Source organism: Convolutriloba macropyga, chromosome 12 (genome assembly GCF_964194025.1).
Source record: "Convolutriloba macropyga chromosome 12, txConMacr16.3, whole genome shotgun sequence".
Classification (NCBI taxonomy): domain Eukaryota; kingdom Metazoa; phylum Xenacoelomorpha; order Acoela; family Convolutidae; genus Convolutriloba; species Convolutriloba macropyga.
In genome coordinates this window covers 28,401,904-28,423,713 of record NC_134479.1, presented here as the reverse complement: position 1 = coordinate 28,423,713, position 21,810 = coordinate 28,401,904, and the positions used below count along the sequence as shown (strand labels likewise).

Genomic DNA, 21,810 nt, shown 5'->3' with positions numbered 1-21,810 from the left:
TCAGCTTTTTTTGTCAAGACCTGTGACGTCATGCGCTGTTTAAATCAGTCTTTTCGTTCATCCCATGCAATTCTTCGACAGTATTGTGTGTGTTGACGCTTATCAGAGAGGGTTTCTTCAAGTTTTTTGGTTGCTCATGATCTCTCTCAAATTGGCTGTCCACTGTAGAGTTTCAAGTGTTCTTGTAATAATTTCGATGGCGATTTCTCAATTCTATGGATTTCTAGTTCAGGATTCGTCTTTTGTTTTCTGTTTCATCGTTTTCCTGACTCTATTTCGTTTTTCAATTTTTCACATTGAAACATTAAAGAGCAATTGTGTTGATCTTTTCATGTCGCTCCTTACTGATCGTTTGCAAGTTTTTATGCGTGAGGCGATTTCCTAAACTTAATGTCAGTGAGATTTATGATGAATTGTGTGATAACTTTTGTACCATAAATCACTTACCGCACTTTCTAAGTGACTATTTACACATCTTAAACTCGTTTAAGGTTAGTCTGAACCCTTTCAAGGTAAATTAACGATTCTATTTAGAGAGGGTGTTTGAGATATAGCATGGCAGGCGAAAAAAATAACCAATTTGCATTTGTTGAACAAAAATGTTTTGAAAAAGTATTTATATCTTATTATACTCCGTCAACTTCAATTCTGTATCTGTTGCTATCTATATTCCACAGCACGTAAGACTATTTTGCAGCCTTTTTTACATTCTGACGGCTATGTTTTGTTGATTGAAACCACTACAACCATTCTATCTGTACGATCCTCGGCTTTTAAAACAATCTCGTGTCATCCATTCCGTTTCACATCCTTTTTTGGGTAAATTTTTCAGTTCTCTGTTTTCTATTTCACTCTGCACTTAGGGGTGATTGAAGAAATTGTGCATGAGTTTTTTTCACCTCATACGTTTCACATCAGAACGTGGGTTTGACATTGTATGATTTTGATATCTTCAGACCTTATTCTATAGAAATTGGAAATGACTCCTGTTCAAAAGAACTGTTTCACGGGTTTGAACGTCTGAGACCCCTTTTCATTTAAATTTTCATTTCAAATCAAATAATTAGTAGGGCAATAGAGAAATGCAACAATAATAGGTTTGCGATCAACCATTCCGTAAACAACAAATATTTGATATCGTCAGAATTTGAATCAAACTAATGACAAATTCTAACCTTTTTCATTTCACTTGCTAAAAATTTTATTTCATCAACTAATTACGTTAACTGTTTTGTTTTAATTTACCCTTAAATTATCTTTCGATTTGAAAAATATCACCTTCGTTGAATAGTTGTATGTAGAGTTTTCTTTCTCTATTTAGAAATATAGCAGGCCAGCACCTAAATGCATAACCCTCAGAATTAAATGAATATAAAAACTGGTACAATTTAGATCTTAATTACTAGCGAGTTGCCTCAAATTCGTAAATTTAAGACCATCATTATCATTTCATAAATGAAAATCAGGAAGTATTACGCGGTGGGTAAAGAGAAGGGTTTCCAGAAACACCTGAACGGGTTTTAGGAATTTTATTTAGCAACCGTATCATTAATTGTTTTTTTTTGTGGACGCTTCATTGTGTTAAATATGATTTGATAACAATTTTCTATTTGAATTGGCTTTATCTCAAAGTCCACTCAACAAATAATGCCATAACTTCTGTATGACTTCAAGAATCGTACAATGAAATCTGTAACTAGATGTAGCTTTGCGTATTGTTTCAGCAAACTCAGGTCAAGGTTCATCTGGTGGAGTAAATGGCGTGGGTGTGAACAATGAGGACTCTTCTGCTGCGGCCGCGGCTGCGAGAGAAGCCTATTTTGTGCCAGACTTCACTGCTACAGCCACCACTAATTTGGTCATATTCAAGGTGAACAACAGAGTAGTTAGCTTTCAAATTTTTTTTCTGCTGTCTCTTGTGCAACTTGTAGAAGAGTCGAAATATGCAAGATATTTTTTAAATTGCTCGCAAACGAAGTTTGTAACAATTATATACTTAACGTCAAAAGTAAGTTAGCGCTTCCTAGTTTTAGTAAGTGAAAATGCAATTTTTGATGCAATAGGACGCAACTTGTGCTCAATTCTCGCAAACAGTCTTTACACCATTGGTCCCCTACTCTAGTGTTGGCCTATCAATGAAATCATGATAATACGCAATGGAAACGTCTCAGATACGCCAATGTATTGTTGATGTGCGCCATCAAAGTTTCACAACAAAAAGAAAGCTGTCACAAGATTACCACCATTGATTCTCATATTTTCTTTTTCTATTGTTCTATCATAGTTGAACAAATGTGAAATTATGTCACATTTTGAGATAACTTTCGTGTTCTTGTGAAACTTGGATGGAGGTCATCAATTTGACACTGGTAAATTTCAAAGATAGGCCAGGGCACTAGTGTATGGGGATTAATGGTGTAAACATTGTCTCCAAAATTGAAGTAAAATTTTGTTTAAAATTACGTGAAAAGGAGTTTTTACTTGGTAAAACTAGAGGGTGTTAACTTAAATTTAAGGGTTGACGTTAGTCCATTAGGTTTGTTCTGTCAATTTCGACTGATCGTTTTTTTTCACAAGAATTTGATTTTTTTTGATTTTCGAAGATTTATAGAGGAAGTGTTGTTGCAAATTTTCTACAGTCGGATGGAGAGTTCACGAATTACCATGCAATGAACCTCAAACAATTTGTTAATTAAAAACATCCAAAGCAACCCTTTTGGGTCCAATCTTTTAAATGTACAATTTCGATTAAAATTTTATTTTGATCAGCAAAAATTTTTCATTATGAGGAAATTTAATAACATAATCTCAACAAATCGATATACATATTTTCAACAAAATGATTTCACTTTGTGATTGTTTGGTTTTCAAGGGTCAATGTATCCTTATGTTAGCAGGGCATGTTTGCGTATCTGTAGGTTTCTCTGGATTTTTTTAATTTTGAATTCTTGAACACCCAAAAATTGCAATGTAGGGAATGCGGTCAATGTCAAAAAGAGCAAAATCAAAAGAAAGAGGATAAACTGATAAGGACCAGTCATTAAATCAATGCTTTAAGTTATCAAAGTCCATTAGAGCGATCACCTGCTGACATTAGTATTAAGCTTAATAGTGTTCAGTTTAGAAGCTGAATTAAGTATAGTTTTGGAATATAACTGAAACTGCACGCCGAATTCGAACTTTTTGAAAAAAGTTTCTTGGAAAAAAATTCTGTCAATCGCTCTTTTTAATAGCCGCACAGCGATAGCTGGGGCTATTATTGGCCTTCTCTTGGTTTTTTTTTATTTCGTCGTCATGATTTTTGTTACGACCATATGACGTCACAGCCACTTTTTGTTCATTCGTTCATGCAATTTCAACTGAATTGCATGTGTGACGTCATTTTTCGCTCTTAGTGGAGCGAGTTTTTTTGTTCATGCGCGCGATTAAGTTTTTGGTCACACGACTTACCTCACTCTCAAAAATGACTTCCTCACTTTGAAATTGACTTTTTTTTACTTTAATTCAAAGAGATAAGGTCAAATGGGTGGGTGTCACTCTAAATGAAGGTTATTTGAGAGCAGCTATTAGAGACAGCAAAAACTTATACAGATTTTTAATCAAAATATAACATATCAGCCTTCAATGAAAAGACGAATTTTTTTGGTCTGTCTTTTTTACTGTTTTTTTAGACTGCCGATCTACGAATCTATTGCGGCTATTTTCTGGCAATCTGCCAGCTATGTTTTCTTTTCCTGTTTCAATCCAGATTTGCGTCAAGCGTGTACGCGACAGTTTTTTTCCGACGATTTGCCGACTAAGTTTTATTCCCCCCCCCCCCCCCACAAATTGTTTTTTTGTTAGTTTTTGTTTGGCTCTCAGTGATTTCATATATTTTTTTAATGATCAATTTTTCTTGTTTTTGCTCTTCCAGTGTTTTGATCTTCGATTTACGACAATTATTAATTGCTCTCAAACGAAGTTTGTAGCAATTATATCAGTCCTGTGGTCATATGTGATTTTTCGCTTGACCGATTTCTCGTCTGACCCATTTGACTTTTCTTCCCCAAAAACAAGGATAAACAGGCAACGCCCGGAGGGCATTAAGTTCTCTTAGGGCCTTACCAGTCTCTTAGAGTTTTCCAAAACTGTTTTGAAGAGACAGTTTCGTGCGAAGTGCTGTTCTTAATCTTTACAGTTTGATCCTTGGTCTGCCTTTTGCTTGCATTAATAGCCACTTTTTGGTCAAGCAGGCATGTCTAAGGCAGATTTACGAAACGATTTATAAATTTTATTCATTCAATGTATAAATTCATTTAAACCATGTTCGAGCAGCACAGGTCATTCTGTTAATTGCTCTCAAAGAAGGAATTATATTAGTTCTGTTGGTCTTTTTGATGCTGTTTTTTTGCGCTATCAATTTTTTTTGCCTTACCCATGTTTTCACATTTCTTTTTGTCATGAGAAAGAGGATAGGATGGTAAAGCGCTAATGTAGTAAGTTGCTAAGCAGTTGCTGAGAACCTTATAACCTTCACCGAATTTGCTGCTGACAATGGTTGCTTGTGAGGCTTTTATGCTGTGTTCTGCCCAGGAGAATTTCGCTGTTTAGGCATTGTGCACGGTGTAACGGGCAGTTTTAGATACTATGTCTGTCTCAATGCCAGTCGTTTGTGAGCAAGTTGTTTGAAGTCAGTCTCTTCTGTTTTTCTTTGCTATTTTGAGACCACGAATGACTCGCAAAAGATTTCTGATGAATTTGAAGTTCGTAGTGTTTTTCAGGACTCGTCCTGCTGTTTTTTATTAGCTGAGATTGCGACCTATTTTTGGACCTTTCTTGGTTTTAATGATTCAAAAAATTTGAATTGTATTAGGGCACTGTCCTTTGGGACCTGTTCCAAATTGAACTGATGCTTTTGGTCACATCGAAACCGGAAGTGGAGTAAAAAAGCGAATGGTTTTGCTGCGTGAATTTTGTTTTTTTTGTTCGCATGGGGCAATTGGACTTTGGTTTTGACTGTTTTTAAGACTAGGAGAGTCTTTGTTTTCTGTTTTTGTTGATAAGTGAGCGGGAAAAAAAAACCGGAAGTTCATTTCAGATCTGTTTTTTTTGTCATTCGTTTATTCATGCAATATTGACTGGATTGCGTGCATGACATCATTTTTCACTTTTTGATCATATTTCAAATTGGTTTTTCAATCACACTCTTGCAATGATTCTATTAAGTTTTATATGTGATATCATTTTTTACTCTTGACTTGAATTGAATTTTCGTTCATTATGGAGAATATATTGATCACATCGCGTACCCAAAATGAATTTAATTTACTCATTGTGATGGTTAAAGGTCAACTGAGGCCATCTAATGCTAATTAAAGGCTTCTAGAGGCCGACATTGGAGACAGTTCGTACGGGGGGGGGGATTTCTTGTATTTCACGTCGGAAATTGTCCTTAATAAGAAAACTTCGATTTATTTAAGTCACGTTCAGGTGTTCTATTTATGTTGTTTATTGCGTAGCTCTACTGAATAATTGTTTGTTGAGTTATTGATCCTACGTACTTCTTGAAAATTAACTGCTGTCTTTCACTGAAGTTTGGGTAAAGCGCTAATGCAGTAAGTTGCTGAGCAGTTGCTGAGAACCTTATAACCTTCATCGGAGAAAATTTGGAAAACCTTCACCGAATCTGCTGATGACATTGGTTGCTTGCGAGGCCATTGTGCTGTATTCTTTTTAGGCCAGTTCTCCTGTAGGCTTAGTGCACGGTGTAACAGGCAATTTTAGATAGTATGGCTGTCTCAACGACTGTCGTTTGCGAGCAAGTTTTTCGAAGTTAGTCACTGACGTTTTTTTTTGCTATTTCCAGACCACGAATCACTTGCAAAAGATTTCTGATGAAGTTTGTAATTGAAGTTCGTAGACTTTCTTTCAGGACTCGTCCTGCTGTTTTTTACTAGCCAAGATTGCGAGCTATTATTGGCCTTTTCTTGGTTTATACGATTCAAAGAATTTGAATTGTATTCGGGAAGTCTTTTTTAAGATCGGTTCCAAATTGAAGTGATGATTCTGGTCGCGTCGAAACATGAAGTGGGGCGATAAGGCGAATGGTTTTACGGAAATGTTTTTTTTCTAATTTTAAAGTAGAGTTAGTACAATATTGGCTGGATTGCGTGCATAACATCATTTTTCACTTTTTGATCATATTTCAAATTGGTTTTTCAATCACACTCTTGCAATGATTCTACTAAGTTTTATATGTGATATCATTTTTTACTCTGACTTGAATTGAATTTTCGTTTATTATGGAGAATATACTGATCACATCGCGTACCCAAAATGAATTTAATTTACTCATTGTGATGATTAAAGGTCAACTGAGGCCATCTAATGCTAATTAAAGGCTTCTAGAGGCCGACATTGGGGACTGTTCGTACGGGGGGGGGGGGGGGGGATTTCTTGTATTTCACGTCGGAAATTGTCCTTAATAAGAAAACTTCGATTTATTCAAGTTACGTTCAGGTCTTCTATTTATGTTGTTTATGGTGTAGCTGTACTGATTAATAGAAGCCGTCTGATTAATAGATATGGTGTAGCTCTACTGATTAATAGAAGCCGTCTAAAAGATCTTATCTTCATTCAATCGTTCAATTCTGACTGAAACAGGATGTAGATCTGCGCGGAAAATTTGTTTTGTGCAATCTGTTAAAAAAATGAGGGATTTTCGTTCATGCATTTTTCTGGGAGAGAGCGGGAGAATTTTGGTAAGCGAGTAGAATTTGACTTAAGTTAAAGAACGTTCTATGGAAAGTTTAATGAACGTTCTATGGAAGAAAATTTTTTTCCTCATCTGCAACTTTTTCCAATCTGTTTCCAACTTTTAAGTTGATTTTTGTCTGCTTAAATGGTTATTCGCACTTACGCTAACAAGTAATTGTATATTTGGGATCGTTTTTGAACATTTTGAAGACTTTTCAAGACTACGGTGCATTTTCCAGATATTTTGTCATTTGACGTTTTTGTCATATTTGTATTGTTCTTTAATGGAAATTTTAAGGCGGTTGCAGTTAGTCTTTATAGTGGCTTTCGCCATCTTATCAATCGCTTGATATCAAAATTAAGTTAAAAAATTTCCATAGAACGTTCATTAACTTTAGTCAATGTCATCCTGTCTTGGTATACGTTCTATTGTTTCTGACTTTTTATTCGGTTTTGTTCCTTTTTTGGATAATGTCTTTTTTGCATGTTTTTTTGCCTAATCATTGATTGATAAATGATATCTGACAGTAAGATGAGAATAGCTTTTCGATATCTAGAGAGCTTTTTGAGCAGAATAGTCATCAGTTTGCTTTTTCGTATTTTTTAACACGCTTTCTTCGGTTTGAATAGTTTAATAAAGTAATTGCTTTATGAGAAAAAGAATTTGACCGCGGTTTAAGTCGTGATTTTTTTATTCTGGAGTCATAAAAGCGGGTGGATTTCGGCCGCCATTTTATCATATTATTTGAAATTTAGTCGGAAAACGCTGTTTGAACAAAAATTTGCTTTCTATAGTTGATTTTTCTGTGTCAACGTGCAGCAGTGTGAGTTGTTTTTAGTCGTTTTTCCAATTTTTCTGATCGGTTTTTTCTAGTTGAAGTTAAAATTTTTTCTCGTTTTTTTTCGAAGTATAATTTTTCTGTCAATAAAAATCTTTGAATTATTGTCCAGGACTTGGCCTGCTATGTTGTTTTACTTCCTCAAAGAAAACCTTGTGTCGTTTTACCTTAGTTTACAACTATTCAACATTTTGCTTTAAATCTTTTTTGACTTCTTTTGGCAAATTTTAGCTTTCTCCCACAATGCTGAAGGTGGTTTTAAGCAAAAGTTACTGAGCAAGGCAATGGAAATTGAACAGAATGAATAATGAAAAACGAAATCAAAATGTTAAGAGGCCAGTTTTAGATGACCAGTATATGAGCTTTGTTGAACTGCTCTCAAACACAATGCGTAGGAATTATATTTGTCATGCGCTCTTTGTACAATTCGTCGCTTGGCCAATTTTCGTTTGCATGTTTTTAGTTTTTCCTAAAAAATGGATAAACAGTTAAAGGCAGGAAGGCATTAAGTGGCTGAGCAGCTCTCTTAGAACTGTGCGTCTTACTGGTCTCTAAGTATCCGATTCAGCAAAACTCGTTTGTGCCCCCATTACTTTATGCACCCCCAGATAAGACACGTGCCATTACATAGTAAATCATTTTTGCCGGATATCATCAGCATCATTGTTTTGCGCCACTTATATGGTAATACTACTTTGGGGTTTACCGATTTGGTTTTTAATTGCTCTCAAACGAAGTTTGTAGCAATTATACTAGTCATGTCGGTCTTTTTTTATGCGATTTTTCGCTTGACCAATTTTTCGTCTGACGCTTTTGACTTTTCGTCCTCAAAAACGGGATAAACAGGTAGCGCCCAGCGGGCATTATGTGCTCTTAGAGCTTTTCAGGTCTGTTTCATCTCAAACTGTCTTGGAGACTTATACTTATACTTTTGGTGTGAGGGGCGGTTCTTAGAGGTTGACACCCCCCCTTTGTTGACCCCCACCCCTACTATTGGCTCCACCCCCCCCCCCCCACCGCGCTTTTGCCCCCCCCCCCCACCGCGCTTCTGCCCCCATCAGCCCCCGGTGCACCCCCCCCCCCCCCCGTGGCTAGCTACTGACCAAGCCAACCGCTCGCCGGTCGTTTGAGAGCAATTCGCCCGACGTTAGTCGGTTATGTTTTTCTCAATAGCTCGATTTTGTACGTGATCCGATCTGCTCGCATTCAGAATTTAAGCAGCTGAAATGAAAATGAGTGAGCTGATTAGAGTTTGTTTTTAATTGCTATCGAATGAAAAGCAATTATTGCAAACGTCTTTTTAGTGCAAAATTTTCGCTTGACTGTTTTGGCTTTTCTTCTAGAATAATTGTTGACCTCTGAAGTGACTTTCACGCACTTATCGATTTTTGAGTGATTCCAATGACTCTCACTCCGAAGTAATGTTTATTGTTCAAACAAAACCGGTTGTTAGAGATACGATGACAAGGCCCTGATAGCCGAGTAGGTAATGCCTCTGTCGAGGTGAAGGAATCGGACTCTTGGAGTTCGAACCCTACCATCTTCTGTTGTTTTTGCACCAATAAAGAAACATTTACGCCCCTGTCTTTCATTTGAGAGCAGTTTTTCCGTCCAATCAGGAATGTGACAACTGCAGTTTACCACTCAATTAAAATGAGTTGATTTTTAATAGCCGCCGCCAGCCTCTCAATGGCTATTATTTAGGCGCTCTCCTTTTTTAAGTCACGATTTGCACGCCTGACTTCTGACTTACTTCACTGAATGGATTTTAAATTCTTTCACGCATTGAAATCGCTATGTAATGAATAGTCAAAGTCAAAAAGCAAAACCGAAGGAAACGGGGTAAACCGATAAAGCGCGGTCATTAAGTCATAGTGCATTAGGTTATCAAAGTTCATTGGAGCGATTGCTAGCTGAAATAGTTAAAGCTTTATAGCTGTATAAAGCTCAATAGTTTTCAGTTTAGACGCTGAATTAAGTGTAGTTTATGATTTTAACTGAAACTGCACCACAAATTGGAACTTTTTGACACTGAAAAAAGAAGAAATTCTATCAATTTCTATCTCTTCTTTTTCTGTTTCAACCCTAATGTCCATCAAGCGCGTCAACGGTGGCTATTTTTTGGCTATGTTTGAATAAATCATATTTTCATCATTTGAATCACCAGCTAAAACTTGGTCCTTAGTTAACACTTGGTCCTTAACTAGGCTACAATTAACCACATTATTAGAGTACTTCCTAATTCTTTGTTTTTTAAACCTCAGTATATTTCTTCAATTATAGTTAAGTATATGGGGTGGCCATTTTTCATTACTAAATTAGCATTGATTTCATGAGGTTTCAAACACCGCAAAACATCGCGTTAACATTTTGCAATAATTATTAAATAGCCGCTATTACTCTCGATTATAATATTTTTGTACAAACATGATTTATTTCCTATTTGACATTAACTGTTCATCAATATACATTACATATTATATACATAGTTAATACATAATATATGCAGTCGTAGTTAAATCCAAAATTTAATCCTCAGTATAAGTTGTCTGATGGTAGAGTTATTTGTCATCTTTCAGAGAAGTCAGATGCTTTGAAAACTTTGTTATAGATAAAGCAGAAACACTATATGGCGGCTGTGAAAGCGAGTCGGTTACTGTACGACCAGGCAGTTGTTTACGAAAAACGATCGGTGGGTTCCAGCGAAGCCAGTCCAGACGACATGGACTCAAAAACAAACGAAATTAAAGAAATGGCACAGGTTGAACGGATCCTGAGTGACGAGTTAAGTAAGGTTGATGCTAATGACAAAATACTGGTACCTACAATTCACGAACTAACAAGTCAATCAAACGAATCGGTTACTGCGAGTAACAATAGCGGCGAAGGGGTTCCAGGAAAGAACGTTCGGTTTGTGGCGACTGATAATGCGGGGGCCAAAAATTTACCGAATGTTAAGTTTTCAAGCTCGTCACCGGATCAAACCCCAGATCAAGCCCAACAAGATGATCCCCCCGATGGAGCTAACAACGCCGAAAAGGAGGGCAAAGAAGATAAAAATGAGAGTAAAGTTTAATTTACAACAGGTATACATTCACCCAAAAACTGAAATAAAACAACTTTCGTAAACGTGGTTATTACCCTGCCTGTATTTTGCACTAATCAATTATATGCGACAAAATTAACAAATTTGATTTTCCTAGAAAATGGGTTAACAGTTTATCATTTTAAGCCTTAGTTATTTTTTCTAAATAGCATATATTTTGTTTGCTCCGAATGTGCTGATATTGTACTAGCCGCAAATAATATTCTTGATTCTCTCAATAGTTATGGTATTATTGCAGAGCACTGTTTTCTTTTCATGGACTTAAAAAAACTCTCTTACAGTTTCATCTATTATCCCAATTGAAGCTAATTTTTAGAAAGCTTTTGTGAATAATGTATGCATGTCTGCATACCAATTATCCCCATACGCAACCTTATCGGAGATTCTCAAACCTATCAATTACAGAGTACCCTTATCTTTCTGCGTCGGGGGGGGGTCTATGCAATCATGAGGGGGTCACGATGGAAAATATAGTAAGCATTTGCATAAGACAGCAATGCCATATTTGAGGGGCTTATTTAGTTTCGCTCATGTTTATTGGGTTTTTCAATGTTGCTGAGACAGAAGTCTGGGAACTGAATCTATTTCCTTTTCCTTCGGGTGAACATTTCCATCGGTAACTGATATTTTTACTGATAGTTGTAGTGCCCAAACATACATCACTTTGTTTGCACAGGCTATAAAAAGAAAAATTTTGATCACAAGGAAACAGTTCCAAATTGTGTTGAATTGAAGCTAGCCTTAGATATCTGTGAAGTTTGTACTATACTAATCAATTTTGCATTCCGAATGTCATTCGTCAATCTTCGCCATTTTCTTGAACAATTTTAGAAATAACTAATTACTTAATCCATAGATTTATATTTATTGCTATTTTTGATAATTATTTGTATTGTATCTTATCCAGCTAAGGTCCGAGAACTTGTAGCAAGTAACTTGAGAAAATTGGGGAATTCGGGAAAATATGTTAACACGAATATTAGAATTTATTTTTTTAAAGTTTACTTGAACTGTGATAAAATTTTCATTTTTCTGAATTTTGGGTTCAGTTATTATTTGATTCGACCCTAGGACTGAACGGTTAATGGTTAATTGTTGTTATTAATGGTTAACAAATTCAATTTTTAAAATCAAAATCCATGTTGAAAAGTTCTTGGAATTTTTTCGAACTAATAGCCAAACGAGGTAAAATATTCACACATTGTTTGCTGTCAAATATGTTTGTCTTTGCAGTTGATCTTTTTAAATAGTGTAGTAATTGTAAACAGGATGTCCATTATTAACTTACAAACTCGATTATTAATGATGCAATGTAGATTGATTGGATGTAATAACTTTAGTACTAATTTTTACCGATAAACCATTTTGTTAATATTTTTGCTCGCTAGTTTCGATAATTGGAGTGCTTTGAGAATATGGTGACCCAGATACTAGTGCTAATTGCATTTCAAGTTTTGAAGCAGAGGACATTTATATTATAACAGATGTGGACTTATCTCATGTTGGAATCTATTTTTCACCTTCTCTTTTTATTTCTTATTAATTGCTCTCAAGCGAAGTTTTTGCAATTATATCAGTTCTGCGGTCTTTTTAATTGCTCTCAAACGAAACTCGTAGCAATTATATTAGTCCTGTCGGACTTTTTTTGTGCAATTTTTCGCTTGACCGATTTTTCGTCTGACTCATTTGACTTTTCCTCGTCAAAAACGGGATAAACAGGTAGCGCCCAGCGGGTATTAAGTGCTCTTAGAGCCTTGCAGCTCTCTTTCAGCTCAAACTGTTTTGGAGACTTATGCTTATGGCGTGAAGAGCTGTTCTCAAAGGTTGGAGACCCCCCACTATTGCCCCACCGCACCGCCCCTCCACCCGTGGCTACATGAACAACCGCTAAAAAACGCAATTTTATAGTAATTTTCACAATTTTTTCAAGCGTTTTGAATTTTTTAATTTTTTGAGTTTTTTCAGCCCTAGGTGTCGAGGAACCTACTCTAGGGTTTGATAATATGTTCCTTCATAGTTTCTAGTGTTAATAGAATGGGTTCAACATTTAAACCTTGCGAATTTTAGCGTTTGTTTGACAAAATTTGCAATTTTTTTTTCAATTTTTTGTCATTGTTATTATTAAAGTTTTTCCCTACCAGGGGCCAGAAAACCTCCTTAAGGGTTTGAAAATAAGATATTGAAAGATTATTATCGGCCATGGAATTGTTTTCAACTTCTTAATATCACAAATTTTATCGATTTTTTGATAACTTGCATTTTTTTTTCAAGTTTTTTGAAAGTTTTTGTCATTTTTTAAATTTATCCAGCCTCAAGAGACAAGGAGCCTCGTCTAGGGTTTGTTAATAGGTTACTGTATAAAATCTAGTTGTAATAGAATGTTTTTCAAGATTTTTAACATCACGATTTTTAGCGTTTTCTTTGACATTTGAAGTTTTTTTTTGACATTGTCATTATTCGGGGTTTCACAGCCTCAGGGAGCAGAAAACCTCCTTGACGGTTTGATAATAGGTTGCTGCTTAGTTTCTGGTGGTAATGGAATGGTTCGACATTATGACATCATGAATTTTTTGCAATTTTTTTTTCAATTTTTTTCAACATTTATTGTCATTTTTTTGTCAAGTTTTTCCAACCCCAAGAGCTGGTTCGATGATAGGTTACTGAAAAATTTTTATTGGCCATGAAATAGTTTTCAACTTTTTACTATCACAAATTTTATCGAATTTTTGATAAAACTTCTCACTCGGAACCTCCTCTGTGGTTTGATATAAGGTTACTATATAGTTTTTAGATGTAATTGAATGTTTTTCAAGTTTTTATTATCACGAATTCAAGCAATTTGTAAAAAAAAAATTGCAATTTTTTCAAGTTTTTTTGAATTTTAATTTTTCAAATTTCTTCCTGCACCAGGTGCCAAGGGACCACCTCCGAGGTTTGATAGTAAGCTGCTTTATGGCTTCTATCAATATTTTAATGACTCGAGACTTGAAGTTTTTTATGAAAGTTAATTTTGAAAGCAAGATAAAAATTTCAGCAAGATTCTGTTGTTCAATATCAAAATTTGCATTTGTTTTTTAAGTCTTGCAAATGGATTACATGACCGAAATGCAGAGACAAAAAATGTTTTGAACATTTTCTTCACTGCGAAATGTGGAAACTTTTCTTTTGAATTTTGCATTTTCAGTTTTTCTTTCTATATTATTAATAGCCACACAGCAATAGCTGGGGCTATTATTGGCCTTTTGTTTTTTTTTTATTTCGTCGTCGCCAATTTTGTTACGACCGTATGATGTCACAACCACTTCAAATCTGCTTTTTGTTCATTCGCTCATGCAATTTCAACTGAAGTGCGTGCGTGACGTCTCTTTTCGCTCTTAGTGGAGCGAGTTTTTTTGTTCATTCGCTCGATTAAATTTTGGTTACACTTGACTTACCTCACTCTCAAAAAGGACTTCCTCACTTCGAAATTGACTATTAATTACATTAATTCAAAACGATAAGGTCAAATGGGTGTGTGTCACTCTAAATGAAGGTTATTTGAGAGCAGTTAATAGAGGCAGCGAAAACTAATAGAGGCACTACAGATTTTTATTCAATATATAACATGTCAGCCTTCAATGATAAGACGAATTTTTTTTCGGACTGTCTTTTTTACTGTTTTTTTGAGACTGCAGATCTACGAAGCTATTGCGGCTATTTTCTGCCAGCTATGCTTTAATTACTAACCAGCCTAGGAAACTAGAGGTTGCAGAGTCGAATCTCATCACGGAAAAAATTCCTAGCTCTGTGTGTTTTGGTTGGAATTTCTTTCATTCTCTTTCTCGTTCAAGTTTTATCTTTTGGCTTGACATAGGGATACTACATAGTCGCCAGATACAATGAAATGGTTCTGAAGATATTATTATCACAAATTCTTTTGTGATTTTTTAAAATTTTTTGACTGTTTTTAAATTTGTGGAACTGGTCCTTCTCCGAGTTTAACAAATCATTACTGGCCAAAAAAACAAAGTCTTGCTGATGGGTAACATGACAGAACTCCGGAGACAATAATGGTTTTGAACTTTTTTCGGCGCGAATAATCGAAAATTTCCTTTTGATTTTTGTACTTTCAGTTTTTTTCTATGTTTAATTACGAACAAGGCTAGAAAACTAGAAGAGTCGAATATCATCATGGAAAATGTTCCTAGTCTTTCTTTCTGTGTCTTGGTTGGCGTTTCCTTCATTCTTTTTCTCGTTCACGTTTTATCTTATGCACACTATCTCTCTCTCTCTCTCTCTCTCTCTCTCTCTCTCTCTCTCTCTCTCTCTCTAACTCTTTTGTTGATGCTGCACTTCAGCGGCTGTTGTGGCGTGATGTCATCTTCTATTACCCTAACCTCACGCCCCTTCAATCAAGCTAAAGCTAGCCTCACTAAATAGTGGATAGGTTCTGACGAAGCCAACCGCTCGCCGGTCGTTTGAGAGCAATTCGCCGACGTTAGTCGGTTATATTTAAAAGATTTTTCGCTTGACTGTTGTATTTCTGACGTTTTTATTTTCATCCATAAAAACGGGATAAATAGGTAGAGCCCAGTGGGCAAGCAGTTGAGCAGCTTCCAGAGCCTCTTTCTTTACTAGTTTGTCAGTATGCAATTCATCACAACTTTTGAGGAGACATAAATTCATCATGTTAAGCGAGCGAGGTTCTCAATCCCCCACACACACATAAATACACACACCCGAACCCCGCTCGTTCAAGAGCAATTCGCTCGATCCTTGTCGGTTATGTTTTAGTTGCTCTTTTTATTTTTTGCTCTTTGATTTTATGTTTTAAAATTCCAATTGGTGTAATAAAGCGAATCATTTCTTTCGACAACACTTGTTGCTGCATTCTATCATCATATCTAATCTAGGTTTTCTGACTAGAAGAGGAGAATAGGTTTTCTTGAGTTTTTAACGGAAATTTTATTCGTTCAAACGGCGGGTTAACCTAAAAGCAATAGTGAGTCAAAAGTGCCATGTGAACTAATTTTTTTCTGATTAGTAGAAGTTTTTTAATCATGCTGTGCGTTCAGTGAATAACTTTTTGACTTTGGAATGTGTTTTGACAGAATTGCGCATATAGATATCTGTTAATAGCCGTTTTTTGTCCAATCGTCCCAGTTATTTTGTTTGCATTTTTTTTTTCGTGGAAATAAATTTTAGTCGATGCTTTTTTAATTGATGCCACAGTGAAATTGATACGACAGTGTTTCTGAGAGCCTAACAATGCGTTGAATTATGGTTTTTTGTTGTTTGTGTATTTCGGTCAACCCTTAGAGATAATATTTTTTGGGTCTGATTTGAATTGTTTGGTGTTGAGTATTTGGTATTTAGTAACAAGAATTTTCATAGGTACACTTTTAAAACTTTTGGAAATTTTCAATTTAAAATTTTTTAAAATGTTTTGAATCTTTCAAATGTTTTTGCTGTTTTGATCTATACAGGAGGATGACCATGCAGTTTTTGTAAGCCTCAAAGGAATGTATTTGTTTTTCAACTTTTTTGATTTTGATTTTTAACTCTCAAAATTGAGAAAATAATCTGATTTTCATTTTCTCAAAAAAAAACTTTGTCAATGTTAGCCACCATTTATTATTGTAGCATTCTCGTGATTTTTTTGCTCTGATTTTATTAGTTTTTATAAAGATTTAATGATTTTAAACTTTTCTGCAATTATTTTTTGCTATTTTCAAAATTTTTGGCTTGCTATTCATATAAATAAATACAGTGAGCTTTAAAAATTGTTTGAAATTCTGTTTGAAATATTTGACCGATTATTAACTGCGAATTATCTTGAGCCTGCGATTTTGCTATTGAACAATTTTTTGCCTTTGAGTTTTGTTTTCTCTGTTGCCTTTTTCCTGATTAGTTCACTGTTACTTTTTCAAGCCAGAAGGTGATTTTTTGAGCTGCAAATGCGGTTTTCTTCAACTCTGTATTCTGAGTGTTGCTATTGTTTTGGTTTTAAGTTTTTCCAATGATGTCAATGCATAATTCTTTCTCCTTATTACAGCGGTGTAACTTAGCACAACGGGGACGCAATTTTCTTTGACAAATCTGGTGAGGTAAAGAGACTGTGTTTCATAGATTTTCGACGCTTCCAGTTGCTTCTGGAATTCTTCTGGCTATGTTTTTTAATTCGCCGTCAAGATTTTTAAGATATTTGGCCGTCAAGATTCTTCGACTCTGTATTCTGAGTGGTGTAATTGTTTTTTTAAGTTGTTCCAATGATGTCGATGCCCAATTCTTTTTCCTTACCACAGGGGAGTAACTTAGGACAATGGGAGTGCAATTTGCTGTAAAAAAATCTGGTAAGGTAAAGGTTACTGTGTTTTGTTGATTTTCGAGGCTTCCAGTCGCTTCCGGAATTATTGTTTACTTTTGTTTACTTTAATTCAAGGAAATAAGATCAATGGGTGTTTGTCACTCTAGTTGAGGTTTATTTAGGAGCAGCTGACAAAAAAGTAATCAGGTATACAGATTTTTAATCAAAATAAAACGTATCAGTTTTTAATGAAAACACAAATTTTATTTTCGTTCTGTTTTTTCGCGGCTATTTTCTAACAATCGACCAGCTATTTTTTGCAATTGTTCGTTTTACTGATTTTATATCTGACTTTAGAACTTTTCGTCCTCACAAGGGGGATAAACGGGTAAAGACTGGAGTGCATTAGTGGCCGAGCAGCTCTCTTAGAGTCGTACTAGTCTCTTAAGTATGCGATCAACCAAAGCTGTTCATAGGAGACAATTTTATGGTGTGAAGAGTGGTTCCTAATGGTGTGAAGTGCGGAGTTTGAACCCCCTCAGTCACCTAACCCTGAGTCACCCTACTCAACCCCCCCCCACCCCCACGCCCATACTCGCCGTCCACTATGCTCCATTTTGCGATTTGGACCCCGCTCTTGTATAGCCCACCCAACCCTACCCCCCGCTCACCCCTTCCCCATAATGGTAGCTTCCCTAAGCCCCAGCTGGCTACTACGGAAGCCAGGCGCTTTCCAGTTGCTTGAGAACTACTCGTGGGACATTAGCCAGTTGTGTTCTAATTATTCTTAGTTACCAGGACTTGGCATTGACACTAATCCCTGTATCTTCTCATTAGGAAACAGGAATTTAGTCACTTAAGTTAGTCATTTAAATTCTCAATGACTAGTCATTTAAGTTATTCATTTAAATTCTCAAATGTTTCGGTTGGTTGATCTGCTTGGTCTGCCTGAAATTTTTTGTTACTGTTCAGCAATGTTGTTTGAGGTAGCCGTAAGGTGTTTTCTAGGCGTCGAATGGTGTACATCGGGTGACCGTTATCGTCAATACATCGGCTCCTTAAAATTGTTACAGCGTAATTGACTGAACTAATGCTGGCTTTTCATTATTTGTAGCTAATACTGGTACGTTTGCAAATTTGAAAATGTGTTTGATTAATTGTATGTCATTTCATGATGTCTAATTTTAAATCGTTTTTCAATGGGTATCAAATTGCGACCATAGGGGCAGAGAGACTAAGGGGCAATCTGTTTGACTACTTAAACGGTGCCTATGATATTTCCTCTTTCAGTTTTCATTTGGTGCTCTATATGTGAATCTTAGTTTTTTTCTTTTGGAATGGCGAAGTAATCTTGTTTATTGAACCTCTGGCGTGAATCAAATTTCTCCCGTGGCGTGATAGCCGAGAGGTAAGGTGTGTGCATCATACCACAATGATCGACAGTGCGGTCCCCTGACTCCGTGATGCGGTCCCTGTGAGGATTAACGCTCACTTAATCATAGTTTCTGCTTTACCATAGCCTCACTTCTTTGGCTGCAATAATGAAATTTTGCCTGTTTAAGTTTCAGACGCAAAAACCTGACCAAAAACGAGCAAAAACGTGACCAAAGAAAGTCACCAAAAACGAGCTTTCATACTCACAAAATAAACAGTCTGAAATGTGGGGAATACTGGACAAAGACAGTGAGAACGGGCTTCTGTGAATGCACTGCAGACTAAAAAGCCTTTGTAACTAACTTTTAACTGAAATCTGCTGATTATTTTTCGGTTAAAGATTATTTAGATGGTTGTTTGCTACCATTGGAATCGATATATGCCAAACTTCAAAAGGATAAATCTGGTGGTGTTTTTTGTAAATACGTTTTGATCGGTGATAGAGGTTTTGCGAATCAGAATTTGTGGAAACCGCTTTGAGCAGTTTTGTGAACTGGTGCACTTTTTTCTAGAAGCGTGGTAATACTTGTAACACATTTCAACTTCACTGGTAATACGTGTGAGACCTTTTAATACTTTTGACACATAAAGCATTTTTAGATAAAATGCTTTTTCTACTTTTCTTTCACAAGCGTTCTTCATTGTTTGATTGTATGAAAACACGGTTCCTAGTAGGTAAGTGATTCATTTATCAAAAGGAAAAGGGGAGTTTTTAATCAGCCGCGCGAGTCAATGCTTTGCCTGACAAAACAACAGTGCCAGCAGAGGTGCCAACCAGCAATCGTTTTTGAGCAGTTTTAAATGCCTTGAGCGCCAGTGAGTTAGAAGCCTTTTTAAGATAATTAAGAATTTTTGTTGTGTTTTCCGTTGCTCCCTGGGTTCATGCCTGTAAGTGATAACAAGCGAATAGTCTGCCGATTTAATTTCAAGGCCCAAAAAGTGATGTTTTAAACCGCGATTTTTGATGTTCATGTGGCCGGTATTTTGTCTGATCACTTATCAGTTCAATGCCAGTCGCCATTATTTACAGAGGCGTCCAAAAAACTTTATAATTATAGAGCCGAAACCTGTCCTACATAAGTTCGAATTACATAAAATTAGGTTAACCAAACTTTTTCCAACTTTTGTTTGTATTTCAGAACGTCCCAGCAGGTCCGTGAAACCCAGTTAGATAAATTTTAAAAACTTTGACAAACCTTCCGCAGAACATGTGCGCATCCCAATTATCGCATAATAATTTAAATGAGGAATTTACCATAAACTCATTTTTTTAACGATCTTGAATTAAATAAAAAATTCTCTCCAAAAAATGACAGCATGTAATGGCCAGAATTATTGGACAAAGCTGTTTAATAAACAGAAGTTAAATGTTTTCAGTTCTGATGACAATAAAACGGCCGACGAACATCCAACGAAATAACCTGATAGAGTAAGTAGGGGGCTAACTGCAGCCTGCCTTGGCGTAAGCGATAAGCGTCTTCAAGCAGCCAAAAGCAATATCAGAACTTCTTATGAACAACTAATATATTTTTCGAAAAACGTGCTCCAACTTTACCTCACTTTCAAAAGTAGAAAAACTTTTTTGAGTGTTTAAAAATATGCAAGAGTGGAATTTAGATCTTGCACGCAAAAGTCGAGAAATCCAAGGCAAACAAATATTTCGAATGTTCAGATCCTTGAAGCAAAAACATTGCTTGAAAAAACTTGTTGGAAAGCAATCAAACGAAAAAACATTCCACCATGAGCAAAAAGTTGTACACCTTGCAAAGCCAACAAAACCTTCACAAAAAACGAAAAAGAGAAGTGTAACCTTATATGGTCGCCGCAAACATCTTGCCGACAAAATAAAAAAATAAAGTAAAGGCCAATAATAGCTCCGCTCAGCTATCACTATCACAGCTATTAATAAAAAGAAAGGAAAAGAAAAATCAGCGCTTTTTGGAGAATCATTTATCATCAGAAGTTCTTTGGACACCACTCTCTTTTCTCGTTCACTGGCTTCTCTTGCATCCTTTTTTCGCGGATGATTCTTTTGGCATCTGCATTTTTTTGTTCATTGACTCCTTTTGCATTTCGGTCAATGACTCTTTTCCAATCTGAGCTTTTTCGGAGATCTGTTCTTTTAACCATGCTGCTCAAGAGCTCTTAAACATGCTCTTCGAGAGCTTTTAAACATGCTCTTTTTGCTTTTCGTTAATCATGGTGTCTTATACACTGTCGTGCATTTAATATAGGATTACAGCTTTAACCTCTATTCTGTTTCTCAGAAAAACCACACATTTCTTTTTACTCGTTAACATCCTCCAGACGGAAGATGTTGAGAGAAACTGAACGCTCTGAACGAGCGTATGATCTGGACGGTGTACGTTCGATCTTGTGCTGCTCATCAGGCGTCAGCCACTGAGATATAAGATTTAAAGCAGGTAAATAATCTTTAAGCCGTCGCAACCAAATGGCATTTGCATAGGTATTAAGTGTAACTCCGTAAGCGAACATTGTAGAAGGAGATTATAAAAATCTGAACTTGAACCAATATTTGACAAATTTGCCAAAAAATTTTTGTCTTAGTGCAATTTCCCAAAATTTTTTAGTCTTTTTTTTCCATTTTTTGGTACGATTTTCATTCATTTCCTCTGCCTTGCTAAGCATTATAAATTATTTGGCATATTCTGTATCATAATCAATTTTGTTGTATGATATTAAAATTGATCAAAAAGTTTCTAATATAGAATTCTTAACAGTCTTTTTCTATCTTTTTTCTTAATCGCGGTCTATCCTTGTTATAGAACCAACGTTGGGCCGTATTTCTTAATTTTCCTAAAATCAACCAATAATGTTCAAAATTAATATTTTATGTCGCAATTTTGTTTGTGGGGGTTAACAGTGACAAGCTTTCAATGAATCAATACTTCCCCGTGGGTTTGTCTAAGCAATATTGTAGGGCGAGGGCGCTTAGACCTGCCGCCTAAAAGTTAGGTCTTTGTAAATTTACCACCAAAATTTTAGATTGCCTTTGTTTTGAAGATTGCCTCAGGGGCATTGAATCTATCGACAGTTAAAGTCTCATTTTCAGAACCTCAATTGAAACCTCCAGTTTGTTTGGGAAATACCTATTCGATCTTTTTACACTCAAATAAGAAAATACCGTTGCAAGTCAAGGACCTTGTCTCTAAGTTGTTCCTTGGCTTTGAAATCTCAATTGACGCTTGGACTGTGAAGGGAAGTTCCTTTAGCCCTCCTGGATCACTATAACTTTCAAGTCCACATAATCGCCTGATCACCGCTTTCTCAGAATGTACTTAGTAGTATTTGTCATTGTTGAGAGTAAAGATTTAATTTCGCTCCAAATCACTGCTGATGAGACGTCGCCTCTCTGGGACCCCAAAAATGTAGCTCATAACAAAAACGTC

General features: G+C 35.9%; 2 protein-coding genes across 3 annotated transcripts in view; both read left to right on the top strand.

Annotated features, from left to right (window-relative positions):
* Positions 1–11,060, top strand: part of LOC142351221 (metal transporter CNNM4-like) — a 520,873-nt gene extending 509,813 nt beyond the window's left edge. Inside the window, exons 8-9 of one of the 2 annotated variants that reach the window (XM_075403352.1) lie at positions 1,725–1,870; positions 10,186–11,060. In XM_075403352.1, coding sequence (XP_075259467.1) covers positions 1,725–1,870; positions 10,186–10,650 — 611 coding nt within the window. In that variant the 3' untranslated portion in view covers positions 10,651–11,060. The remainder of the gene's footprint in view (positions 1–1,724; positions 1,871–10,185) is intronic. The other variant, XM_075403353.1, reaches the window with a different exon arrangement.
* The window catches only part of LOC142351224 (mediator of RNA polymerase II transcription subunit 22-like), a 595,906-nt gene that overhangs the window by 193,427 nt on the left and 380,669 nt on the right, over positions 1–21,810 (top strand). The window lies entirely within an intron of this gene.